At 54.4% G+C, this 26,168-nt stretch overlaps 3 protein-coding genes across 8 annotated transcripts; 2 read left to right on the top strand and 1 right to left on the bottom strand.

Moving 5' to 3' along the window:
* Window positions 1-545: 545 nt before the first annotated feature.
* On the top strand, window positions 546-22,774 carry ZNHIT3 (zinc finger HIT-type containing 3). Of its 5 annotated transcripts, XM_044429970.1 has the most exons (7): window positions 546-649; window positions 1,292-1,323; window positions 1,915-2,007; window positions 2,285-2,365; window positions 16,549-16,631; window positions 21,459-21,819; window positions 22,753-22,774. In XM_044429970.1, exons 1-6 carry the CDS (start codon window positions 561-563, stop codon window positions 21,807-21,809), a joined length of 729 nt encoding a protein of 242 aa, XP_044285905.1. In that variant the 5' UTR covers window positions 546-560; the 3' UTR covers window positions 21,810-21,819; window positions 22,753-22,774. The 5 variants fall into 5 exon arrangements, with proteins under 5 accessions (XP_044285905.1, XP_044285904.1, XP_044285908.1 ...); XM_044429969.1 differs by lacking the exon at window positions 22,753-22,774 and having other exon boundaries at window positions 21,459-21,943; XM_044429973.1 differs by lacking the exons at window positions 21,459-21,819; window positions 22,753-22,774 and adding an exon at window positions 17,258-17,765.
* Window positions 4,986-20,344, bottom strand: MYO19 (myosin XIX). 2 transcript variants are annotated; one of them, XM_044429960.1, is made up of 25 exons: window positions 20,230-20,344; window positions 20,005-20,124; window positions 19,312-19,462; window positions 18,442-18,590; window positions 17,628-17,741; window positions 17,201-17,333; window positions 16,656-16,725; window positions 15,565-15,667; window positions 15,162-15,258; window positions 14,696-14,772; window positions 14,462-14,552; window positions 14,024-14,195; window positions 13,860-13,933; window positions 13,616-13,737; window positions 13,356-13,469; window positions 12,812-12,988; window positions 12,032-12,178; window positions 11,144-11,251; window positions 10,615-10,685; window positions 9,841-9,950; window positions 7,496-7,668; window positions 6,917-7,046; window positions 6,592-6,677; window positions 5,670-5,975; window positions 4,986-5,448 (listed from the first exon to the last, which is right to left on the bottom strand). In XM_044429960.1, exons 2-25 carry the CDS (start codon window positions 20,062-20,064, stop codon window positions 5,320-5,322), a joined length of 2,964 nt encoding a protein of 987 aa, XP_044285895.1. In that variant the 5' UTR covers window positions 20,065-20,124; window positions 20,230-20,344; the 3' UTR covers window positions 4,986-5,319. The 2 variants fall into 2 exon arrangements, with proteins under 2 accessions (XP_044285895.1, XP_044285897.1); XM_044429962.1 differs by lacking the exons at window positions 4,986-5,448; window positions 5,670-5,975; window positions 6,592-6,677; window positions 6,917-7,046 and adding an exon at window positions 8,862-8,982 and having other exon boundaries at window positions 7,537-7,668.
* PIGW (phosphatidylinositol glycan anchor biosynthesis class W) lies at window positions 22,448-26,168 on the top strand. The gene is made up of 3 exons (XM_044429968.1): window positions 22,448-22,915; window positions 23,346-23,546; window positions 24,099-26,168. Exon 3 carries the CDS (start codon window positions 24,108-24,110, stop codon window positions 25,620-25,622), a length of 1,515 nt encoding a protein of 504 aa, XP_044285903.1. The 5' UTR covers window positions 22,448-22,915; window positions 23,346-23,546; window positions 24,099-24,107; the 3' UTR covers window positions 25,623-26,168.

The following is a 26,168-nucleotide window of genomic DNA, read 5'->3' as shown; positions in this document are numbered from 1 at the left end:
AGATTAAGGTGGTCTCTTCCCGCAGGCGTTTTGTGACCCCCTCCTCTTTTCCTCCCCCCGCCGCCCCCTGCCTTCTGCCTTTGCCTCGGTGAGCGCGGCCGCAGCACCCGTCGCTCCGTTTTGCGACGAAGTCCTTTGCGCAGGTAAGAGGGGCGCGATCCTGTGCGTGTCTAGACGCGCGCGTGCCGTGTGCGCGCGCGCGCGCGCGGGGGGGGCGAGGCCCGTCGACGGGCGCCTTCAACGGTGCGGGGCCTCATCGTCGGTCCCGCTGCGATCCTTCGTGCGGCCGCAACCGCGCTGTTTTGCCTGCCGGAAGAACTGCACGGCGCTGCGGCGGCGCTTGCGCTCCGGGTCCCGGGGCGCGTCTCCGCTCGCGCGCGGGGCAGAAACGGCGTCCATCCGCTCCAGGCCCGCGCAACCTCGGCGCCCGCCTCTGCCGGCGGAGGCGCTCCCCGGGCACGCGCGCGCCCGAGCCGGAAGCCGCGCGCGGGAGCGCCGTCGAGAGCGCGCCCGGCTCCCCGGCGCGGCGCGCGGCTGAGCGGGCCTGGCGGAGGGCGGCCATGCCGAAGGCGAGCGAGCCGTGCGTGGTGTGCGGGGAAGGCGGCCCGGGCGCCGCCAAGTACCGCTGCCCAGGCTGCCGGCTGCGATAGTGAGTCGCCCGCGCCGCGGTCCGGGAGGCGAGGCGGGGGGCGCTCGGTACATGCTCAGAGGGCCGTCGGGACGGGAGGGAGGGGCTCGGCGTGCACGCTCAGAGCGGCCTCCGCCCGGGCGCCGGGGGCTCGGGGGCTGCGGCGCGGCGCGGAAAGGGCCCCGGGGCGCGCGGGAAGGGAGGGCCGTGCCTCTGCCCGCCGCCCGCGCTGGGCTCGCTCCTTGGCCTGTGGGCCTGTGCTCGGTTGCCCGGATTAAGGCTCGCCGCTTGGATGGGCCTGGAGCCAGCGGCCCGGGGCCGCGGCTTCCCTCGCGCGGGGAAGGCGCGTCGCTTCCGGGCGTCCTGCCCGCGCTGCCCTCCCGCTGCCCCTGGGCGTGCTTTGCGCCCCGATCTTCGCTCTGCGGGGGGAGAGCCCCCTCGGCATGGATAGCAGGAACAAGAGCACCTCTGCCACCGTACAGAGTTGGCTACAGGACTGCATCCCCCTTCCGTACAAAAGATGGAGCCCAATCCTGTCCTGCGTCCCAGGGGCTTAGGGGCGGACTCTTAAGGCCTCAGGTGGAAACAGAGGCCTTAATTGTGTGTCTATTGCTTTAGACAGAAATTGTGTCTGAAACAATGCATGCATCTTCCTTGTTTCAGTTGTTCCCTGCCCTGCTACAAAAAGCACAAAGGTAGGTGGATATTCTTTTTCCTCTCCTTCCATTCCTGTCCTCTACAAAAAATTACTTAGCCCGCATTTCTGTACCCCCAGCTGCTTACCTTTGCATAAGCCCTTAGGAGACTTGTGCCAGCTTGTTTTTGGGGCTTTTAATCCACATTCGCTGTTACCTGCCCAGGCTTCTTAGTTTCTTGTTTCCGATCCCACTTCTCAGCCACTGGAGAGCTTTTCAGACAGTTTGGCCAGGAAGATTTGAACCCGGCTTTCTTCCAGTCCTGGTCTGACCCCGTAACAGTCGGATCGCTCCCACCTGGGCTTGGTTAGGGACTGGCCCTGGATGTGTCTTCAGGAACCCGGTGTCCAAAGTAGCTGCCCAAAAGGGCCCCGCTGGACACGCAGGTCTCCTCACCACCGATTTGCACCAGGTCGCCCAGCGCCTACTTTCGGCTTCCAGCTCTTCTTTGGGAAGGATGCAACTCAAGACTGGGGGAGAAGTTTTGTGTGAGGGTGATCCCCTCCCCCCGAAGCGTCCCTAGCACCCTTTTCCTCTCAAACCTTACACCCTGACCTTAGTGAATAATGCAGTGTTTGTTGAATCGAACAGAACAATGCCAGGGCCAAATCTATCACGGTGCGCAGCCTGCAAAGCCAGAGATTTCCTGGGATGCTCAGGAGGAGAGATCAGTAAATGCTGAAGGTATTTTCTGCATTTTTAACTTGTTAAACGGGATTTTTATTTTTTGGATAAGAGCAGCCAGCACCAGGCTTGTGCTTTCCAGATGTGTTGGACCAGCACATCAGGAGAACACAACGCTGGGGAAGGCCCAACAAGAGCGTTTGGGTTCACAGTGAGGGAAGGGACTGGTTGAGTTTGGGAGTGATTCCTTATCTTTAGTGCTGCTAATATTATTCACAGCAATTTATTTTTTTCATGTATATACTGCCCGATAGTTTTCCCACTATTTTCTCTTTAGGAAGCACGTGGTCTGTGGATAACATTTTAACAGATGACGACGAAGATGATAAGGTGCCCCTGGAGAAACTTCAGCTCCTAAGTAAGTTGTCTTGTTTTATGTGTCTGCTACACTTCTCTCCTTCCTTCCTTCTTGCAAGGAACCCAAAGCAACCTGCAGGCCTCTCCTCCGCTCCATGTTGTCTTCATAAATACAGGCTGTGAAGTAGGTTAGGCTGAGAGCCAGGGACTGGCCGGAAGTCACCCAGGGGGCTTCACGGCCTAGTGGGGACTCCAGGCCAGGTCTTGAGTCCCAGTCCCGTACTCTAACTGCTGTGCCACACTGGTTCCCTGGAACTCCAGAGATGCTGGATGATGGCTTCCAGCATGCCCCTGCTGGCCGGGCTAATGGGTCATGCAATGTGGGGGATGATGGCTGTTGCAGTCCAACGCGTTCTGGGCATAGCCAGGTTGGGAAAGAGCGGCAGGGACGGACATGTTGTCTCGGCACGCTCAGGTCTGGTCTCGCTGAGCATCGCAAATGCGGAGCGGCTTTGTTTGACGCGGTATCGTGCTTTGTAGGATGCGCCAGGTGGGCTGGACTTTAATTCCCAGCAGCCCCTAGCAGGCGGATGCTGGGTGTTGCAGTCCAAGGCATCTCACTGAGGAAAGTTTGGGTGGGAGAAACACGGTTGGGTTACAAGTGTGCTTTGCCGGCTCGAAACGAGCCACGGCCCCTTCCCACAGCGGAGGTGCCTTGACCTGTTTGCGCACGTCGACGTCCCCTCCTCCGGCTTCTCACCTTTTTGCCCCGTTTGCCAAAACCCCAGGCAAATCGGAAGAACTCAGAGGCATTCTGCTCAACCCCCACCTCCGGCAGCTGCTCGTCGACGTCGACCGAGCGGAAGACAAGAGCTTTGCCCTGAGGAAGTCCATGCAGGAGCCGCTCTTCGTGGAGTTTGCAGACTGTTGCTTGCGGACAGTTGAGCCCCCCGAGAAGGAGAACGAACGGCCAGCCTGAGTTTGGGCTGGGGAGGTCAGCCAGCTCTGGGTCGGCAAGAGCATGTGCGCGTGCCCCTCCTTGCTCTCTGCCGGAATCCCAGGCCAGGCTCCCTCAGCCCGGTGGCCTCGCGGCATGCTGGTTACAGTTCCCATCGCTGGCCTCGCACTCCCAACATGTCGTGAAGAGACCCTTTTGGAAAAGGCTCTCCCAGACCATTCTTCCAAGGGGCCAATGCTTTGGATTTGGAAATGCAAACATACAGACCAGGCCAGGCAGTTTGGAAATGGACCTTTGTAGCGCTAACTGTGGGGCGCCAGAAGCGTCAAAATTAGCTTGTACGCCGTCGTGGCTCTTGATGCAGCCGGCCTCCTGAAGCTGCACGCTTCTGCTTCGGACACACTGAGTTTCGCCCTCTGGGGCCTCTGCTGTCCTTCAAGCTGCCCAGCTTCCTACGAGGCTTGCAACAGGAGCAAGATCTGGTTCATTCCTTGTTTGTGCTAGCACCCCAACCTTCCTTGTGTGGGATTTACTGGAAATCTGGTTTTGCTGCCACCAAGTGTGAGCAAAGCAGCCAGGGAGATGCTGGTAGGTGTCGAGTTCAGAAAGCTGGATCTCCCACTTCCTTTCACACTGTAAAAAGAGCCTCTGGGTTTGAAACCCCTTAAGTTGCTTGGGAGGGGTGCCCAGCCCTTTCCACCTGTGCTGTTTCCCTGCCTCCTGGTTGATTGTCTGTGTTTCCTTTTTGGAATTTTTAAGTCACTGGGCAGGAGGGATGCCGCTTGCCCTAGAGATGTCCTTGAAATACATTGTGAGTGAGTTTGTTTGATTTTTTGTTTGTTTGTTTGTATATTTGTTTGCCTCTAAAATGACCCCGTGCTACTGTATAGACCGTTTTTAAAAAACTTGCTAGGCCTTACACAAAATGGAGATGGTTGCTTTTCATATATAAAAATCTCTATCTGCTGTCTCCCTTAAAAAGGAAAAAAATACTATGGAAAGTTCTTGCGTCTTAAATCCCAGCAAGTCCCTCCATCACTGGGGCAATGTCTGTGCTCTTTGGATCCTCTCTGAAGCTCATTTTGCCTTTTGCACGTCTCTCCTCTCCCTCCTCCACCATAATCGGGAAAATCTGCATTCTCCTCATTGCGTGCTCTTCTCTCCCCACCCCACAGGCTAACCTAGTGAAAAGTGCATTTCTCCCAAGTATGTACTTCTAAACATGCACGACTGTTTGTGATATTATAAGCCTTCCTCGAGCATTGCGCTTCTGCGGGTTGCACAGTGGACATGTTCGCAGGATTTGTGAGCAGCGATAAAAGACCCTGATCCTGTACAACTAGATCTGAAAAAGCATGCACTCTCCGGGACTGTGACCCCCGAGGACTCGGGCCTCTTGGCCCCAATACTGCAAGCAGGATTTGCTTCCGAATCCTTTTGTCCATGTGATAGAAGGAAGAATTGTTTGTTTGTTCCTGGGGTGTTTGCACTGGCTTTTCATCCAGGGCCACCTGCTTCATCCTCCGTGCCATTTAATGGTCAACCGCAGTCCCGCCAGAGAGCTTTGGCAGTGGCCGGCCCGAAGTCACCCAGGGGGGACGTCAGGGCTGAGTGGGGGCGAGGACCCAGATCTCCCCAGCCCAGCACTCACACCGCCCTCCACGATGACGTAGGCTATAACTATCTGGCCAATTCCCAGCTCTGCATGCACACAACCCGTGGATATCTGGAAACGTCTTGTCCTTTTATTTACAAAGCACCGAACTGGTGGTTTGCAGAAACTGGGGCAAATATTCTCACACCGCTGCACTTGGTAGTCCAGGAAGCTGTGTGACATTGTGCAGTCTGGTGTCTCCTGGATGTGAGGGCAACAACTCCCAACATCCCTGGGCACTGGCCAGGGCTGGTGGGAACTGTAGCCCAAGACATACGGGAGCCACCAGCTCGCGAACGCAGCTCTGAATGATTCCAGAGGGAGCAAGTGTTCAAATGTGCTGGGAGAAAAAGAGAAAGGGAGACAAAAGTACAATAAATACTTGGCTCCGTGAAGTGCATTTTCAAGCGGAGAGGAGCTGGCGGGCGTCGAGGAGGATCTGGTTGAATCCGGAGAGGGTGCAGCTGCGGCAGTGGGGCCTGACCTCGGCATGGAGCAGCGGGGACCTCCTGCAGCGGAACCTGACGGAGCCCTGGGCAGAGAAACGAGCCCAGCTGAGCTGCAGGAACCCTTTACCGGGTTTGCACTTGAAGCTCAGTGCCCATCCTGCCAAACGCTGTATGCCTGGACAAGCCCCGCCTGTGGGGTGGTGCAGAGGACTGCCGGCCATGGTGGAAAAGGCCTGAACTCTGGTCCCTGGGGACCGTGGCAGGCCGGATCCGGCCTGCAGCACCTTGTAGCGCAGTGACTCACCTGGGGGAGCGCTCGGATGGAGGCGATGCCATCTCGGGGCAGCCTGGCCCCTGCTTTGCAGAAGTCGCCCTTCGGTAGGCCTTGGAGGCACGTCAGGAGGGCGAGGCGGCTCTGGGACGCGGTCATCCTCACGGGGGCACTCGCGAGGACCAGCCCGAGAGGCCAGAGCCGGATGATGGCGTTTAGCGGCCACGCTTTGTCCGATTCCCCGGGAGCCTGGCTGAAGGAAGCGGTGGCCCCAGCAAAGGAGGGCAGCTTTCCATCAACACCGTCCAGTTCTTCTGCAGCCAACACACCCATCTTAGCCTGCGGAGGGTGGGAAGAAGTGATGTAGCCCCCTTGGTGCAAGGGAACACGGGCAGGAAAAGCGGTGGCTTAGGTGTTGCCAAATTGATCCCAAATGGGGAGTGCGCAGCTTCATGTGCGTGATAAACCAGAGCAGTTTTGCACTGGTAAAAATGCGATACATTCCTAGAAAATCCATTTGTGTAACTTCATTGTTTACTAATTGCAGATCGTATGTCTGCTGCTTTCGCTCCTGGGGCTGGGAGGGGGGACACAGTATAGACTATCTCTCTACCTGGTACCCTTCAGGTGTGTTGCGAATGAGAGGTGTTGTTGTCTGAACAGCATCACCATGAGAAAATCCAACAAAGAACCTTACACTTTGGTGCCCCAGAAATCCTTAGTGCCTGAGATTTTACCAGGCATCGTTCATGTACTTTCAGCCACTTGACCATCACAAGGACTGGAAACTTAACCAAACATTAAAACTGGGATTCTTAGGACATAAAAGTCTGTTCCTGCTATACATTCAATGCCCTGTCCTGTTGAAAAGCCACAACATGCACACACTCCTGGTGTCCAGCTTTTGAAAAGGGGCTGAGAAAAGATGTCTGTCCCGGACAAATTACCCTCTTACCTTCCATTTCTTCCATGCCCTTTTTATGACAACAGCAGCTTTCCGTAGCCTCTGGAAGTGTTTCCTGGCCAGCCATGAGCGAACAGCTGATAAAAAGGAAAGGAGAGATTCGAGGGAAGCCTCTGCCAGGGCATGGGAGGAAAGTTTTGGGCTCTCTCTCTCTCGTCTGAAGTGCCTCTCCCCTCCTGGGTTCCTAGTCCCCTCTTTGACCCGGAAAAGTCCAAGACTGAACTGAGCCATTCTAGGCTCAGAGTAGGAGCTGTGCCGCTCCTTCCTGGACCTCACGCAGGTCTTTGTCCGGCAAGCCCGCGACATTCCCCCTCACCCGACTGGATGACCGTGGCAGACCGCTTCTCCTTCGCCGCCTTCCGCCTCTTAAACCGTCGCCAGCAGCACTGGATGCAGAAGGCTTTCTGGGATAAGGCACCAGCTCGCCGGGCTTCCAGCAATTCCAGCTGCAAACAGGAGAAGCCCTTCCTGTTGGGGTTGGGTTCAGACAGGCTGCCTCCAGCTCTTTTCCAGAACCGCAGACTTGGAAAGCAAACCAAACAGCTCCGCGCAACTGCGAGCACTCAGCTGCAGGATCTGGTGCTCTCCTTGAACACCCCCACAAGCTGGCTGCAAAAGGTGATGGCTGACTCCCGCCTGAGACAAGCTAGCACTGTGTCTTCCTCTAAAGCCCTTTGTTGGTGGGGAGTTCCGCAGACTTGAGGGTCCCCCCAGACATCGGAGACTTTCTTTGCAGCCACAAGGGCTAGGGCCTTAAACTTTTCAAAGATGTGGAATACCCAATTTCCAAACCTAGAATGCGGCTCTGGAGAAAGGCGCTAGACGTGGGTGACCGTTATGAGCCCGAGCACAGAACGAAGCCTTCCCCCCTCCAAGCCCACCAGGTGCGCCTTACCGTGGAGTTGGTCATGAATACTTTGGTTTTGGCACAATATGCCGGCGTGGCACAGGGTGTGCTCTCTGTGGGGTTGAGGGGGGCTGTGTTGGGACACACGTGCCAAAGGATGTCCTGGACTGCAGAGCGAAAAGCATCTCTTTCCTCTTCTGCTGATGCAGGAGTGGTCCAGCCTAAGAAAGGAAGAAAACGGCTGGTTTTCAAAGGATTTTTAGAAAACAAAACAGCCAAAGAGGCAAGCGCAGCTCTTGAACTGCGGAAACCAGAATATGTCAAATGGGTGTTTTCATTCATTTTAAAATCCAGCGTTGGCTCTGGGGCCTGCCTTTGGGGAGAGGAAGGGGACCTCCTTCCAAGGGATGCCTCTGCCTATGTTTTGGGATCTGTACCCGAACGGCGGAGTCACTGAACTCTGCCGCACCCCTGGTGGGGTGGAGGGGCTGCCACAGGAAGGAACGGAGTGTGAAATCTGCTGACACCGTTGCTTCAGGAGTGATCAGGATCCGACTTACTGAAAACAGCTGCACACCACTCCACCAAAAGTGCGAGTGATTCTGTGCACCATGTTTAATCTGCACCACAGTCCTGTGAGGTCGACCTAGTCTGGGGATTAGAGCCAAGCTGAACCAAGTATCTCTGTGCAGGCAGTGGGGAACTTTTGGCCTTCCAGAAGTTGTCCAGCAGACTACACCCTGGCTGTTTGCAAAGTGAGGGTGTTTTGCATGTTGAGGTTTCTATAAATGCTTCTGTGTGCATCATAAATCACACGCAGGTTTTTTAAAGGGCGTGTTTAGCTGTGCATGCTTTTGTTCAATAGGCGCCCCGTCTCTAGCACCACCCCACACTATCCCCTCTGGGCAGGAAGCCGCCGAATCCTCACCCCACCCTTTTAACCTCTCCAGCTCTTCTCTGTCATGCCCCCCAAGCCCCCACCCCGCCCCGCCCCGTCACGCTGGGACTGGTGGCCGGTGTGGAAGCAGCAGCAGCTTTTTAAAGCTCGCACACAATGACTGTGTGCGGCCAATGTGACGATCCACACTTGAGGGTTGAGTGTGTGTGGTTGCTGAACCACGGGTTCGTCTCTTGTCTGAACCCAGTCATGCTAACAAGCCATGGTTTGTGGATCGCAAACAATACTCAAAGCAAACTCGGTTTGTTGCTTGGTGGTGAACTGGGTCGCTCACCATCCTTCGTTATCTTGGCTAAGTTCAGACCATATAATGACGTGTGTTTCAGCAACCAACACCTGACCCTTGAGTGTGGCGTCCTTCGAGCCCAACCACTCCAACTTTGCAGGTGAATTGGGTGGGCCCTGCCGTTGCATGGAGCTGGGTGCCGGGACACCAGAAACCTCATCTAAACTTACCTCTCCGAGCTGGCCTGGTTCTACTAATGCAAAGCGAGAGAGATGAGGTTCGTTGCTTGGAAGAGAGACTCCCGCGGAAAGAAGCGGGTTTTGCGAGAGTGGAAGGAGGCTCCAGGGGGAGCTAGGAAGACCACGAGTGCCGTTGCGAAGATAGCGGGCACGCACATACAGAGAGCACACGGAAGAGAGAATACATGGAAGAGAAAAGCAGAAAGAGTCCAGCAGTTTCCCTCAAGTTAGTAAATCCAACATTTTACGTACTCTGCTTTAAAAAACAGTATGTGGCCACGTCATTTCGACATCAGGCAAAGCCTGATTCTACCATCTCTATAAATCCAGCCTGATTGGCTCAGATCTGCATATGCAAAAATAACCGGCATCGTTCATTTGACCTCGCGGGTTGGTCGGGGGTGGTGGTAAGGAGCCCCCGAAGCACCCTCCTACCCATCTTCCCCAGCAACTGCGGTACACAGTCCTCCTGTCTCTGATCCTGGAGGAAGCATATGGCCATTAGGACTAGTAGCCATGGATGGCGGCTTTTCCGTCAGTTTGTCCAAGCAGCTTGTGAAGCAGTTCGCACTGAAGTCTATCATCTTGCGGAAGTGAATTCCACAGGTTAACCATTTGCTGAATGAAAAAGCGCATTTGATCTGCCCCAAATCTCTCGCCATTCATCTTGCGGATATCCCTTATTTCTAAAATTCGGAGAGAAAGGAAAATTCCCTCGCATCTGCCTTCCGCACACCATGTACGATGTTACGCACCTCCATCATGTTCTTCGTTGCTTTTTCCCCCTAAGCTGAAACGCTCCAAATATTTAAAGATTCTTGAGCAATCGGAAAGTCAAACAGGAAAGACAGAAATTCCAAGCACAAAACTGGAATTTGCCAGAGAAGCATGGAAGACTTGAATGCAACCAGCTCGGAAGAGCCGTTCACTTAGGATGTGTTCATTTGGGACCCCAAGTTAAAGAACGTACCGTTTTCCATGATGTGAGACAAGCCATTTTCCCGGCATGCGGCTTTTGAGTCTGGCCTTCTCGATCCCTTCAGCAACGCGTAACGCTCTAGGAAGCTTCTAAATGACAACCTGCTCAGCCAAAGAGGAGAGGGAGGAAATCGGTCAACTGCAAGGTTAAACAGGCAAACCCCAACGCACCTGGGCAGAACTTTGAGGCAGGAGCATTGCTTGCCCCGAATCCAAGGAGCTCTGGGGTCAGGATTTGAGCCTCTCCAGGGCCTCATGTGGTGGCCAGAACAGGAATGTGCCACTGTACATTCTGCGGGATCAGTTAGGGGGTTTTTTAAATGCAGGAAAGCCCTCTGGGTGGTGGTCCCCTGCTGGCACCCTGACATGGTACAAACACTCTTCCCATCGGATTCCAAGAGCCTGGAAGGAAGCCAGGCCCCCGAGGGTGAACGTGGAGAAAAGCAGCATCTTGTGAAACGGAAAAGGGGAGAAATGCAAGTTTGGGGGAGTCGTGCTTCAAGGCTGAGGCACCTCTCTCCGCCCAAGGCTCGAGTTTAGTTTCAGAGCAGCCCGTGGGGTCCAGGCCAAGGCGGGCTGGGCCAAAATACCAGCTGAAGCAAGCGATGCCTGAGAAGGGCTACTTCCGCCTTTCAGAACAGGAAACGTCTGCAGAAGCGCTGGGAAACACACGGCATGACCAGCCTGGCCTTCCAGGGGGCCAGACTGAGATGGGAGGCAAGTTGGGCTTGGCCCACACGCTGGAGAGCTCGGCCCCCAGCCTTACCTGACCGGAAAGCCGGCGGCACTGATATTGACGGCTTCCACGATGCCACACGCCTCCAGCTGACGCAGGACCTGGCAGGAAAGGGTGGCTTTTAAAGAAGGGTCACCACAGAGAGCCAACCATGTTGTGCGAATCCGGGTGTCTCCGGTGTGCGGCGCACTTGTGTCGAGAAATAACGTGGCTTCAGCCAGGCCGTGCCCTCAAAGCATCAGGAGCTGCGATGGGCAGCTGCTGGATTCAGTCATTCGGCGACGTAAGCCAGCCAGAAACAGCAAGCCGCCCACGTGCCCGAGGAGCGGGTGGGCGTCCACGTGCTTCCCTGCGGCTGGGGAGGTCCGGGTTCCAAAGCTCACCGGGCGGCTCTGGGCCAGCCACGCCTCAGCCTGTCCTACCCCACAGGGCTGTGGTGAGGATGAAAAGGGGAAAAGGAAGAGCAGACTCGGGTGCTCCGCCTTGGACGTATCGGTGCCCGTCAGAAAGAAAGGAGCAGGACTGAATGATGCTCGGTGGTGAATGTTCGGGAGCTCACCTCGTCCTTCCGGAACACGGCAGCCTCGCAGCGCGCGTTGGGCTTGAGGCAGCGGATGTAGTGGGGTGTGGTGCTGTGCAGGAGCCCCATCAGCTGTTCGAGAGACCCCTGCGAGAGCACCCAGAAAAGGCCGTCATTTTCTAACCCTGGGAGATGAATCCGGTTTTTGCTGTGCAGAAGTTCCTCTGCTTCTAAACCATCGATGCGGCCAGTCCTTAAGGCTACCTTCCCCAGCCTGCCACCCCACCCTGGATGCACTGGACTACAACTTCCATACCCTTTGGCTAGGGATGATGGGAGTTATAGTCCAACATGCCCAGGGGGCACCAGGTTGGGGAAGACTGCTTAGTTCGCCTTGGGAAAATATGCGGAATGGACAAGATCGGCGATATCGGATGAACTCAGCATACCTGCCTTGGGGGTGTTCGCACCGGGAACAGTTTGGAATGCGACGGCCGTGATGCGGAAAAAGGAGAGGCTGCCCGGGGTCGGGGGGGCTCTGGGAATTTGCTGTTTGCTGCGTGGCGGCCGCTCACGGCCCAGCTGCTGGAGGGGTGCCGCCGGCTCATGGCCCACTCGGCTCACGGTTACTGGCCAGGCCCTGAAATGGGCTAAGACACGCACCGGGCTCGCAAGAACACGAGAAAGCGTGCCTGGCTTCTATGCCAAAGGCCAGTCCAACAGGGAGAGGGTTTCCCCGACACTGAAATCTGGACGGCTGCCCTGGGAGTCTGGCAGTCTGTGTAAAGTCTGCCCATGGTTTCTGAATCTTGCTTTTGTTTTGTTTCACAATGGCAAGCGGCTAGCCCTGATTGCTGTAGAGAAGAGCGGGACAAAGGCAGGGTGTGTAGCCCGAATCCATCGTTACAATTGACTGCTGGGACCAACCTTGAATTTGGAGACCACCGTAACCACCACTGGTTTCGTCTGCGGCTTTGTGGTGTCCTCGTCTGCCTTTTGGCTTGTAAATAACTCCTGAAGCAAGGGATCCCGGGAAAGCTGCAGCAGGAGAACCAGCTCTGGGGGCACGGGGTCCTTCTTGGCAGAAGCAGCAGCACGGGAATGTAAAAATGATTGTGGTGAAAAAGCGCGGCACTGGAGAGAACATCCATCCGGCCCACCTGGCTCGTTCCTCGGGCCAGACCCCTCGGACAGCTTCCAGGGTGCCCCCCCGAGCTTCCCCCGTAATATTTTTTGTACCCCAGCAAACTTCAGGGCCTGCTTAGACTTGCTGTTCTCGCCCTCTTCCACATGGCTAACGCAGCTTGGGGTGCATAAAGGGGACTGGAAGTTGTTTTTCTCCCTCTGAGGGGGGACTCAGCCCGGATTTCCCCGGTCTACAGTTGAATGCTTCCACCATCACGCCGCACCAGCCCTATGGGTTGGCCGTTGCTCCCGTGTATTAGGAAAGCAGGAAGCAACGGGGAGACACATGAACGTCCCGAAGCGCTCGGCCGATCTGGCCACAGCTCCTCCCCACACTTTGCAAGCGGGACCAAAGGGCAAGAGCACCCATGTTCCCCAGCTGCTCGTGCACACAGGTGTGCTTCAGACAGCCTCCAGCTCCAGGCATCAGTTGCAGCCTGGAAGATCCGGAAGGTGCTAGGTTGCCTCCATCCAGCAAGCTGGAGGGCCCCTGGCATCCAAGGGCCCCTCTCCCAAACCTGCCTTGTTCTTTTCCACCATGCCCTCCAGCTGGTAGCAGACCCTGCCCGCAAAATGGGCCACGATGAAGTTCGCCTCCTTGCTCAGCCTGTCCCTGCTAACACACGGGTTGCTGGCCAGCGCCGCCTCGATCCGCGCTTGAAGCTGCCCGGCACTGGAGGCCCTGTTAAGGCGGCATTCCTGGGAACAATAAGGTGGGATCGGGGTGACTCGGAAGACTATTTTTAGTTTTATTATACTCTCAGCCGAACTCGCTTCACAGGGTTGTTCTGAGAATTATACAGATGCGAGCTGCCTTGGATTCCTTGAAGGGAAAACAGCAGGATAGAAAGAAGACATACAATGCATTCAAGGCACGTTTATCCTTGCTCCCTTGCCAAAAAAGGTCCCCACTGAAGCTTACACGCAATCACTAAAACGAAACTGTCCTCGAAAGAGACACAGCACAAGAGGAAGGAGCTGCAGGGAGAGAAGAGGAGTGGGAAGCCAATGGATTGGCAGTGGGGCCGGTACAGTAGCTGAGCTGCCTCCAGGTGGAAACGCCAACCTCATTCAGCAGGGAGAAGATGCTAACAGGGCTGCCTTCGATGGCATCCAGGCCACGTTGGTTATCTCGGTAGTCAATGAAAGACCACTCCAAACCTTCCGCAGCATACTCCTCCTGGGGGAAAGCAGAAGCGCAATGGCAGGCGAGGGCAATGGGGCGGCGGACCGAGGCCGACCCACACCCTGCCTCCCAAGCCCCCTTCCTCCCGGGGCCGGCAGGTGCAGAAGAGCCCTCTGGAAAAGCCGCTGAAAGGGACTTGCCTGCTGGGCCTTTAAGAAATGGCCGACAAAATGCTGCTGGAGTTTCTCATTGGCGTAATTGATGCACAGCTGCTCCAGGTGGTTGTCCGGAAAGGATTCAAAGCCATAAACATCCAGCAGTCCTGGAAGGGGTTGCCAGGGGATGGGAGGAGACGAGCATTGTCCTGAAGCACTGGCGGAGATCGCGGACAGCGTGGTGTCTGGCCAGCCCACGAGCCCACCTCTGAGGGATCGGAGCCGGTACCTATGAAATGGTCCCACACAGACGGCTCTGCAGAGATGCTTTCGTTGATCACGGCCACAAGCCAGTCGAACAGCCTGCAACAGAAAGCAACACGTGCCACCCGGCAGAACGACACGTTTCCAGCAGCCACAGATGCGGGGCGAACTCCCCCGCCAAGCACTTACTGGGCGTAGATCACTTTGGCCAGGCAGTCCCGCCTCGTCTCACACTCCGCTTTGGGACAGGCCTTCTTGAACACCTGCCGCTGCTTCCCGGCCGTTATGGTCCGGATCCTCAGCGTGTCCAGCAGCTCCTCCACGGGCACTTGTAGCAACCTTGCAGCGGTCTTGGCGAAATCTAGTTTCAGAAAGCCATAAAAAAGGCGAAGGCAGCAGCTGCTTGACCCAGGCAGAGAGCTGGATGGTTGGACTGGGGACCCGGGAGGTCTGGGCTGTAGCCCCCACCTGGCCAGTCCCCCACTCCAGCGGTGGCAGCGACCAATCAGCGCTGTACAAGCCGCCTTGGGCTCCCCACAGGAGTTAAAAAAGGCCGGGCATCAAGACAATGAAACAAAAATGGACCACAGGGGCAGGGAAATGGCAGATGTGCCACAAGTGGCTCACCTCTGGTGCCACCTTCTAGTCCGCAAGGCTGTGATTCGTCCTCCGATTCCAGGTACCTGATGTTGCCCAGGTGGAGAAGCCCTGCCAGTATCTGCAGGGGAAGACACGGGGCAATCCCTGGGTGGAGGATGCACATTCCGGACGTTCGACAGCAGGGACACCAGAAGTCCCCCACTAGGTCGGGAAGAGTTTAGTAACGCGACTCCTTTGGAATCCACCTGAGCCTCCACTGACCTTGAAAACATTATTCTGGGTGGAATCCTCGATACCCAAGTGGGACATCGCCTCTCGTGCCACTTCAAAGCGGTCCGGGGGGGGGGGGGGAGAAAGTTGCACAAAGTATAAGCCCCATTGAGCATGGGGGTGGGGTTGCTTCTCTGTATATACGTATGGGATACTGCTACACAAATCTGGTGGGGACAACAGCAGAAAGCCATAATGCCATTTAACCTCGTGTGATTAATTCACTCCCCCCCCCCCCGAATTATATTTAGGCTATTTGTAAGTGCCTAAAACGTTCTGCTTTTCAGCTTAATGCACCCTAGCGTTATTCTTCCCCTAGTGGTTTTTTTAGTGCTTTTTTTGTAACAGCAGCCCAACTTAATGGAAATAATAACAGGCTTGTGTGCTGAGGTTCCTTTTGAAACACCTCCACCCCTTCTCGAAGGAGGCTAAAAGCTCTTCTGTTTTAAAACCACACCTTCCAGGGCCTTTTCGGAATTCGGCAGCCAGGAGAACGTAAGATCTTCTGGAAGATCCCACTCAAGTCTCTGCTCTTGGGTGGCACCCTTTGCAATCTGGAAAGCAAGAGAAAAATATCAACCCTTCTCTGCAAAAGTAAACAAAAGGAAAACTTTAAGTCGGCGAGGGAAGAAGAGTTAACAGAAGATGGAGAGAGGGCTCTCTTGACTGAATTCTTGACAGATATCTAATATTCTAGATATCCTCTTGAATTCTAGATTGCAGAAACTGTGGCTTAAGCTGCCAAAGGCCCCAGTGGGTGAGGCAAGAAATAGAGCCGACGATGGATTGCTGTCCACGTGAACACGCAGATCAGCTAATCTGCATCTCCCTGCAACCAACAACACACTGACGGCACAAACCTGGTAAAAGATATGGAAGTTTCTTTCGTGGGGGGCTTGGTAGGCAACCCTTGTTTTCTCCAGCAGGAATGTCTGAATGGAAGCACTCGTTAGCAGCTGCGATCTAGAGAGGTAGAGAAATGTTTCTTCAAAAGAGATTTATTTACATCAGTATCTTATGACTTGCAAGGTGCTCGGGACCATCTTTTGCTGGCCTGCTTATTTATTATGTTTCTGTATCAGCCAAGTTCTCTGGGAGCATCAAAAAACTGAAAACCATAAAATGCAGCAAGGCAGTGAAACAGAGCATGCAGCTCTTTGGCAAGGACAATCTTATGGCTTGCTAGGCAGTGTCCCCAGTTGCCAGGATCAGAAAACTATTCCAACTTCACATCCAAAAATACGCTCTTCCCTGACTTTGTGGCTGAGGAGGAAACAACTGTGCCCAGCTTCTCCCCTAAGGCTGTGACATAAACAGCTGGTTTCGCCCCAGTAAACCGCAAGGCCTTTCAGCAAGGCAGCACACACCAGGTCCCTGTGGATGGCTCATTTCTTCTACCCCATCTGGACTTCCTCCAGGCCTCTCCGCTCCGTTTGCTCTGCTTAGGGTACTGGTGATCCTCTGAATCTGAGGATCTGCCGAAGGCAGCAATAAACTTTACAAACAGCATGACAGGCCTTCCTCTGAGTGCCCCATTTGGGGGAGTCTTGAAAGTGGGAACAAGGGAAAGGGGCTTCTCTGTGGTGGCTCCCCGATTATGGAACGATTTCCCACTGAGGCCTGCCTGATGCCAAGACCATCCTCTTTTTGGCATCCGATGAAGACTGCCCTCTGTTTGTAGACATTTAATGGCATAGGATGGGACACTGGTCAGCGGTCAAGCATTTTCTCTGATCGCTTTTGGCCATCTTGTTGCATGTTAAACATTCTAGTTTCGACTGCTGGGTGGTAGAGAAATGAAATGGAATTAATCAACCCTCCTTTGCTTTTTCTCTCCCTTGCAGAGAATTCTGTGCCCTGTTCAACTGCAGCTCTTAAGAACTGCTGGCCACATGCACCCGTTTCGACGCCAGACAGCTGCATAAAGGTGGGTTCTTTTAAAAGTGAGTACCGGTTCAGCTGAAGCTGGATGTATTTCCCGAAACGGCTGCTGTTGCTGTTCCTCAGCGTGCACGCGTTTCCTGCGGAACACAAACAGTCACAACACAAAGGAACACCAGCGCGGAAAAAGGGATTGTGGATCAAGGCGATCCTTCTCTGCAGGAAGTTGTGGTAGGCCCACTGCCTCTCATTTGGGGTGAAAGGTAATCCCCATAAGAGAAAGGTGCTGACCTCAAGTCGAGGGGCCAGTCCTGCCCTGCTTAGCACCTCGATCTGGGTTCCCCGGAAGGCCTCACCCCTCTCTCCACAGCCACAATGGCTTCTTTGGCACAATTCTCCCTCTTTCGAAGACCAAAACGCCCTTCTTCAGGCGGGACCCTCCATCTCCCAGAGTTTCAAGCTACAATATATACATTTAATTTCCATCCTGCTCTGACTTCGGCCTCCCCAACTGGGACGCAGCCCCGGGACCGCCTCTGAAAATGACGCTGGGCTGGCAGACCTTGAACCCCCTGTGATGGAGTGTATGTTTCTCTCTCGCAAAGCCATCCTCACCAAAGGCCTCCATCACCGGGTTGGAGTCCAGCACCCTCTTCTCTATCCTTTCCACAGCGACGCTGCCTTTGGGAATGGTGGCTGAAGCGGCAACAGTAGCATAAAACCTCATCAAGCAACGCGATGTCCATGTCTAAAAAACAGCCAGCCAAATTACTCAGCAAACCAGGTTCAAAACTGATCCCACCTTAGTAACTACCAAGAACCCAGAATTGACCGTGTTTGGAGGAAACGCAAAACATTGCTTTAATTAAAACGATGTAAAAAGCATGTAAATTGCATCCTGCACTTTGCAAGCTAGAACACCAGAGAAAGGACTATGTTACATCTTAATCCAGAGGTGCTAGATTTCTACAAGCAGGGAACTTTGCCAAGATCTGAAATGCACTGCATTTTGAGGCTGATCCAAAGACAGCCGTTCCCTTACCTTCCCAGCTCCGCTTTCACCACTCACAATAATGGACTGGTTCACTGGAGGAATCCGGCTTTCAACATTCCTGTACGTTTCCTCTGCTGCCACAAATATGTGAGGTTTTAACTCCTAAATAAAGAAGAGCACATGGAAGCAGTGTGAACTGAGAAGTGAACTTTTTGGGGAGTTCTAAAGAGTGCTTTTGTCTGGGAGCTCGGATCTTCATACGTCAGTTCTTGGGCGGGTTACTTTGCCATTAGGTTCACCAGCTTGCATTCTGGGAAAAGGGTGTTTTGTGTCTGGGTGAGAACCACTGCATGGCAGCCATTTTGTGAGAGCGCCCACGACACTGTCGCAAGACCCCAAATGTGCCAACCAACTCGAAAAGACCAGGGACCTCAGAGGTATATGCTTTGACACAGTATTGCATGTCAGGTTCTAACGCGGAGCTGTTTAAATCATTTTAAGTGTAACGTCAGAGACTTTATATTATTTTTTGTCCTGTGGAGTGCCCAGAAAGCTTCTGCCCCTGAGCAACACAGAAATAAAAGAATAATGGTCATATATTCCAATCAGTCATCACAGAATCATGTTCACGCACTTGAAAATGGAAAGCCCGCCGGGAGCTCCTGGTCGGACCAGAAGGACAGCAGAGGGCTGTGCGTTCGAACGAACTGACAGCAGAGAAGCTGTGCGGCTCCGTCGCTTCCCCGCCGAGTTCGTCGTTCCCAAACGCAGCCTCGGGGGCCGCTTTGACAAACAACCGCCTGGAATGGTTGGCATATTTGGGGAAAGGTCTAATGTTTGGCATGTTTGCCTCCTCGCTCACCTGAAGGCGGGCGGCGGTGTGGTACTCCTTCATCAGCTCCGGAGAGTAGAGTTGCGGGACCAGGCGGAAGGGGTTGACGGCCACCAGGCTGCAGCCGGCGTTGGTGTAGAAGACCTCGGCGGCGTATCGCAGTTCGAGGCACTTCAGGACTGCGGGGGGCAGAAAGAGGGGTCAGCGCTGCGCCAGAAACCAAGTCCTTAGTGCGCTTGGCTTCTGCCTCCCCTGGTCTGTACACGGGGGGAACGGAGGCTTCTGTGCACGGCCCCAGTCCCAAAGCCCCACAGTCAGGCACTGAGCAGTGGCTGGGTTGGGGGTCTCAAGCCAGGCCCTCAGCAGCCGTTTTCTGGCACTTTCCTCTTGAGCTGCCATCATTCCAAGCACTCAGGAGGCCGGGTAGGTAAGACCAGGGTGGAAGAGTGGATCCCTCAGGTTCTAGGGTGCCCCCAAGACTCGTATTGTTGCTTCAACATAGCTGCCACAGGAATTAAGTTGTGGGGGGAGAAAAGAGCATGCTGGAACATGCTGTGGTTCTTGGTACAGGCACCTCCTCCTTAGAGCTTTCAATCGTATCCCCACAGCAGCAGCCCTGTGAGGTAGGCTGGGCTGAGAGTCTGTGGCTGGCCCAAAGTCACCCAGTTGGCTCCAGGGCTGAGCGGGGACTGGAACCCCAATCTCCTGAGTCCCAGTCCCGTCCTCTTAAGCACCACACCAGCTCTCTGGAAGCTCAGGGAGGCCAATATGGGGGGGGGGGGGGACTGACTGCGGTGGGGTTGGAGAACTCAAACTGCCCACTGAGGACCAGACAGGGCGAGCAGCCCTAACTGCCTGGAGAGGACAATGATCAGCCGCAAAGCACTTTTTAGACAGTACCCGTTGTGGCAGTTACGGGATTCACTTTGGTAAGGTCCTCGACATGTCGGAGCAGCTGTTCATCACACAGGAACGATTTCGCGTCTTCCCCAGGACATTGGGCGGCGTTGGCGGCGTGGCTGGCGGCCGGGATGCTCTTTGGGCCACTGGCCTGAAAGCAGAGACAGAAGGGCCACCGAGGGACCAGATCATAGGGCTGTACACAGCCCTTTCCGCAGCTAGAGCGCCAGTTCTTAAAAGTGAAGGGGTGCGGGCCAAGTACAACCTTTTGTCTGTCACATGTGCCATGAATTGTGCCTGGATGGTCTAATAAACCAAGGGCGCAGAACGTTTGGCCCACGGAGGCTTGAAGACACCCCCAGAGAATCCTCCCTGGCAGAATCCCAGCTGTTGCCTTGATTTCAGATCAGAAGGAGCGGATGGGAAAGATTCGACCCTGGGACTGAACTAATACGCCTCCGTGGAAGCAAAGGAAAGAAGGCGCTCCAGGATGGAGACATTCCATGTGATGGAACAGCAGAAGAAAAGGCTGACGTGTTTTGACTCAAAAGAGCGCGGGGACATTTTCCTGCAGGAGCCCGGAGGAAAGAGATCTGTGATATCCAACGCCCATAAAACACAGGGGCTGTGTGAATCCTGCGTGGCTTCCTCGGGGACTCCGCTCATGAAAACCTGAACCTTTCCACCATATACCTGCTTGGCTCTCTCCTTCCTCCTTTCTGCATCCTTCAGAGGCCGGGCAGGTAAATCCATCAAAACCGATTCTCCGGCCCTTGCGATGGCCGAGATCTTGAACAAGACAAGCCAGGGGCCCTAAGTATAACGCAGAGAGGGCATTTCAGCGACTTCAGCGCTCCAGTGGAACAGGACCCACGCACGTCCCCTTCCCGAACCAACCAAAGCGACTTGCTTCTAAACCTGGACAATTACGCCAGGCTTGTTTGGAGATCCCAGAAGATTAGGGGTAGCAAAGTGGATGTTCTCCTGCTTCGAGGCTTCCTGTCGGGAGAGAGAGGAGGAGGGAGAGGAAGAAGTCCTGTGGGGAAAATGACGGCAGAATGTTTTGTATGGGCGTGGTCTGTGGAAAGTTACAACCAAGGGCAGATTTAAAAAAAAAAAAAAAAAAACCCCGAAAAACAGCCCGTTTCATCCTGCTGTGCCAAACTCGGCAAACGGCTGCAACAGATCTTAAGACCTTTTCAAAATCTTTTTAAAATTAATTTCCCCAGCGATCACTTGACCAATTAAGCTACAGACCCCGCAGCATGATAAAATCCTAAAACGGGGAGGTGATCTGGAAACAACCTCTTCGCAGAAGCCCCTGGTGGGTTTCTTTTGTGGGCCTCTGGAGATCAGGGCACCAAAGCGTCCCTATTCCTTGGAAATCTCACTTGGGCCAGTTTTTCAGCAAGGAAGGGACTTACGATGTACCCATATAGGTGAGAGAGAACCCCTAGTGACAACGGGGAGGCTTCTTAGCCAAGCCAGGATGTGTGGCCCATTATTACTTCTGCTCTCAGCTCAGTACGGCTACTCTACTCAGTTGCAGCTACTCTTACAATCAGGATTTCCACGAAACAAGCCCACCCTCGCCAGCCTCGGAAGCAGGGGTGCCGAACCTCATGTCAAAGGACAAACCTAGCCCCCTCCCCAGGGCCTGACCCCTCTTCCATGGGCACACCCCTTTCCATCGCCTGCCCACGGTGTGTGGGTCTTCTTTTTCTCGCAAGTTCTCCACCAATCTGAAAGAGGGGTGTGCGCGTTGGCCTTGCCCCCTTCCCCCCTTCAGCCCCAGCCACCCCTTTAGCGGGCGCGCAGCCCCAAAAGTTTGGCCCTCAAGTTTCAACAGGGCTGCTGACCCTCACAACTGTGACTGTGTATTCAGCATGAAGGCGCAATGGCTTCTCAAGAGCAGAAGCACTGCCGTAGATCTTTGGCTGGGGCTGATGGGAGGTATAGTCCAAAGCTTCTGGAGGGCGCCTTGTTGGGAAAGGGTGTCTCGCAGGGCTTTGTGGAATAAAACAGGCCCGTGGAGGATCGATGGCTTTGAGCTGCGGCCGCCGAGGGGCTTCAGGGTCAGGAAAACGGACCGCATCGCTAGGAGAGGGCTGGCACGTGGGCCCATTTCATTTCTCTTTCAATCCTAGATGGGTGCAGTAGTCCATGCCGACAAGGCCGAAATGGCCGGGCTTGGCATGGCTTCCCCAGCATGTCAACAAAGCCCCGGGCACGTCCCTGAGAAGGTCACCTGGCTCGGCAGCCCGACACTCCTGCTCCGTGCAGGGACGTGCCCGAAAGGGAACCGGCTTCAGAATCTGCTCAGTGTCCGCTCTGCATTCAGTGCTTGTTATGCTTTCACTCGGGGTGGGCGGAAAGCCCCTCGCCAGATCTCTGGGACTTCAGCTCCCCCGTTCCTGACCCCCGGCCAGGCTGGTGAGGATAATGGGAGCAGGAATCCAAAACATCTGGAAGCAGCGGAATGCGCGTCCTGGTTTTGATTTACGCCTGGTAAGGCATCGCTGCCCCCACGCTCGGTTTCTCCGAGGGGACTGGGGGAAAACTTCGCGCACGCTCAGGAGAATCCTTGCTTCCGTCCTTGAGCGGCCGTGCAGAGGATCCAAGAGCGGGCAGACGGTGGGGCGGGGGGCGCGGGAATAGGTGCCGGGGCTCGGCCGCGCGGACAGGGCGGGAAGAGGCGGTGGGGAAGAGGCGCGGGAAACCCGGGATCGCGCGTCCCGCCGGCTCACCTGCTCCGTGCGTCCCGGCGCGCAAAACTGAAAGGGCGCGTCCGGGAGCGGCGGCCGGGAAGGGGAGGCTGCGGACGGGCAGGAGGGCGGCGCCTGCGCTGGAGCCGGGACGGGACGGGCTGGGCGGCCCGCGGCGGGATGGGCGCCCCGCCCCGGCCGCGGAGGGGATCCCGCTTCCTCGCGAGGAAGACCAGGGGGGGCGCGGGCGCCGGGCGCGTCTTCGCTCGCGTGCAGGCCGGCTCGGGAGGGCGCTCCGCTGGGTGCGCGCGGGGGGCATCGCCGGGCCCCACGCGTGCGAGGCCCGCTGGGTTTGCCTCCGGGGAGGCGCGCGTGGAGCAAGCCGCCCCGGCTTCCTCGCGGGTTGCGCCGGCGCAGGATCGGGGCCCCCCGTGCTTCGCCAGAAAATAAGCCCTTGGAAAGGGTTTGGGGTCGCTGCTTGCAAGTACGTCCGGGCGGCCGGCTTCCAAGCTTTGGGGAGCCTGTGCCCGCTTCCCCGGGAGTAGGTGGCCCAAAGTTAAAGGGGAACCCTGCTCCCAAGCAAGCCGCTTTAATCGGGTTCCGATTCGGATCGAGGCTGTCGTCGAATGGCTAGACTGTGCGCCTGGCACTCGGGAGAGTTCCGCTTGGCCATGAAGCTCGGCCACTGGGTTAACTTTGGGCTAATTGCCAGTTGTCAGCCTAGCCTACCTCATAGGGTTGTTGTGAGAGTCAAGAGAAGAGGAAGAAGACCATACAAACCAACCTGAGCTCCTTGCAAGAGGAACAAGCGGTGCGCTAGAAATAGAAGACCCGCAGCAGCGCCACCCGGGCATCTGCTCGCAAGACAGTCCTGCTGAGTTCAGTGGGTTTACTCCCAGGTAATGAGAAGGAAGGACTCCCTGGGGAAGAGTCTAATGCTGGGAACAATAGATGGCAAAAGAAGAAGGGGGCGGCAGAGGATGAGGTGGCTGGATGGGGTCACTGGGGTGAGCTTGGGTGGACTCTGAGGGATGCTGGAGGACAGGAAGGCCAGGAGGAATGTTGTCCATGGGGTCGCGATGGGTCGGACACGACTTCGCGACTAACAACAACAACAAAGTGAATGCAGGCGCGCAGCATAAATTTGATCCCTCTTTCAAGGTGCTATAAGATTTTCTGCTCTGCTTAGTTGCATTAGGTGGAACCTAAGAGTAATCATGCGTGTTATTTTTATTTGTGAATACCTTTTTTTATACCTGGAGTAACTAGTGCAATTCAAATGAAGGCACTGCTTCTGATGCTAACGAATCAGGCGATGTGGTTTCACAGGCTAGGACACTGGCGAAAGTGGGAACGTGAACCCAGGTCCTGATTTACTTGCTGCGTTTGCAGAGCGCTGCTTCGACTGCAAAGAGATGAAGGGAGAAACTGCAGAGGCGAGGAGGAAACGTCAGTCTGGAGCTTAAATGCAACCTGCTTTCGCCAAGAAAGGGCAAACTAGACCCTCTGCGTTAGAATGCACTTCTTAAGGTGAGATTATTTTGAACCAGCCAAATCTACTTTTTACCTCTTTCTTCCTTTTAAAAAGTTGCCTTGTTTTAGATGGATAAATGCATAACCCAAAACCCAAGCGTCTGCACTAGAGTCGGGATGGGCTGGGCAGGTTTTGCAGCATTAGAAGCCTGGGTGTGGTGATATCCCCTTCTTCAGGTCCTCACCGAGATGCCTCTCCTCGGCAAGCTAAAACTTGTTCAGTGCAAAGACGTATACGGTATACATGTTTCTGGAGGAAAAATAAAGGTGCGGCAATTGAATAGTAACAGGGCCCCTGTTACGGGATGATCACAACTCCGAGGCTCACCTGGCGCCAACTTGTCCACCTCTTTGATGCCAGGTTAAGACCGCCCGCTATTCTGAGGCATTTAATGGTATATAAGGAGGTAGGACAAGGCAATTTTGTCCGCTGTCTTTTTAATATCTCTGGTATTCCAACGAGAATCATTTTTAGCTGACTATCATTTTAAGTGTTTTATCTTGACATTCTAATTCTAATGCCTCCTCCTTTTTTCATACAATGGTCAGAGGCTGAAAATGTTGCAACAGGGAGTAAGAGAAGACTTTATAAGTAACCTGAACGGAACCACCTTGGTGGAGATCTCTGTCGGCTTACCTCTTGCGCCGTTATGCCTGCTCTTCAGGGGACTAGTGTTGATCTTGTATTTTCTCCACTGTGGAAGACATCTGTGTTCTCAGAATGGCCAGTTTCTTCTAGACTTTACTGTCCTAGTTATCCCCCCAGTCCTCTCCTGTACAATCCTTTCCCCCATCCTCCTTTTCGTCATATTGTCCATGACAGCCCTGTGTGCTGTCTTGGTTTCTTGCATCTACAGCAGGAGAACCAGCAGGGCCAAAGTGCCATTCAGCCAAATCCTGAGCGAGTTCACTAGGACGAGCTTGGAGCCGGACTACATTCCTTCCATAACCACGTTCCGAGTGTTTGTCAATGTGTTGACGTCCATCAGCATTCTGGCTGTGGATTTCCCGCAGTATCCCCGCCGGTATGCCAAAACAGAGACTTACGGAACGGGAGTGATGGATTTTGGTGTCGGATCATTTATTTTTGGAAATGCAGTGGTTTGTCCAGAAGTGCGGCTGAAACCTGGTACGGTTCGCCATAGATTCTTCTACTTGGCCAGGCAATTGGTTTCCGTGTGGCCTTTGGTCCTCCTTGGAGCTGGCCGGCTGGTGAGTGTGAAGGCTGTTGACTACCACGAACACGTCTCTGAGTATGGCGTACACTGGAACTTTTTCTTCACTTTAGCGGCCGTCCGAATAGCTGCCTCGCTGCTTTTGGCCACATTCCCCGTGCGCCAGGCGTGGGTCGTTGCGGTGGTCCTCGCCGTGACGTACGAATGTTTTCTCGACTTGACGCCTCTGAAGGAGTTCATCCTACATGGGAGCGACGGACAGAATTCGAGGGCTGGGTTCCTCAACGCCAACCGGGAGGGCGTCTTTTCGGTTATTGGCTATCTTGCCATTTACATGGCTAGTGTGCAGATTGGCTTGTATTTATTAAGGAAGCGAAGCACAGTGAGAGAGTGGCTTGGGGTCATAGGCTTCTTTCTGTGGAACGTTCTCCTCCTCTTCTTGTGCCTGCATGTAACTCAGACGTACGTCGACAGAGTCTCCCGGCGACTGGCAAACCTCGCCTTTTGCCTGTGGGTCATCGCTCACAGTCTGGTGCTGTTCAGTTGCTTCTTAGCAGCTGATCTCATTCTGGCATTCACAAAGTTTCTCGTGGACGAGGCCGACATTCCTTGCAGCTGGACCTTTGGAGAGCCGTCGGCAACAAATAAAAAACTGGACTGGGAGCCCCGTGGCGGCCAACCAAAACTGCAGGGCACGTGCTTGATCAGTGCTGTGAATAAAAACCAGCTCTTGTACTTCTTGCTGGCAAACATTTTAACCGGGCTGGTGAATATGCTGGTGGACACAGTTCACAGCAACACCCTAACCGCCATGTTTATCCTACACTTGTATATGCTTTCGAACTGCCTATTGATGTATATATTGCAAGCGAACAATATTGTCTTGAAGTGGTGGTAATTTATTGGCACTGTATCAGAAAGAAGCCTTGTCGCAGAAGAACACAAAGGCTCCAGTCTTTTTTCCTGAGGCTCTGTCTGTATTTATTCGTTGGTCTGTCTTGCACTGGGCTATTTAAGGATCCGTTTCTGAAACTGGAGGATGGCAGCTGTTTCAGCTCGGGGGGACCAAATCAAGAATGCATTTAGAAACTATTACAAAGATCCAACTTAAGTCAAATCTTATTTTCCAGGAGGTAGTCCAAGAAATGCAGTTAAAAAGTCAAAATGAAAATGTGAATCAGGTTGATAAATACAAATAACGTAGGATTTGGTTGAACAAGCAGTAGGATCATCATAGTACAATAAAAGTTAGACTATAGTTAGCCTAGAGTAGATTTTTTAAGATGACAAATGCTGTAAGAGAAGTACGCAACCAGCCTTGGGAATACACATTGCATGGTGTTCTCAGTTCTGCTGTGTGGCATAGAATTGTGGACTTCAGTGAAGACCATCATAAAAAGATAGAAGCATTTCAAAGTGGATTTATTGCAGGAAATTATTATTA

The sequence above is a fragment of the Varanus komodoensis genome, unplaced genomic scaffold (genome assembly GCF_004798865.1).
Source record: "Varanus komodoensis strain SLA01 unplaced genomic scaffold, ASM479886v1 scaffold20_1, whole genome shotgun sequence".
NCBI classification, from domain to species: Eukaryota; Metazoa; Chordata; class Lepidosauria; order Squamata; family Varanidae; genus Varanus; species Varanus komodoensis.
This window is presented reverse-complemented; position numbering and strand designations above follow the sequence as displayed.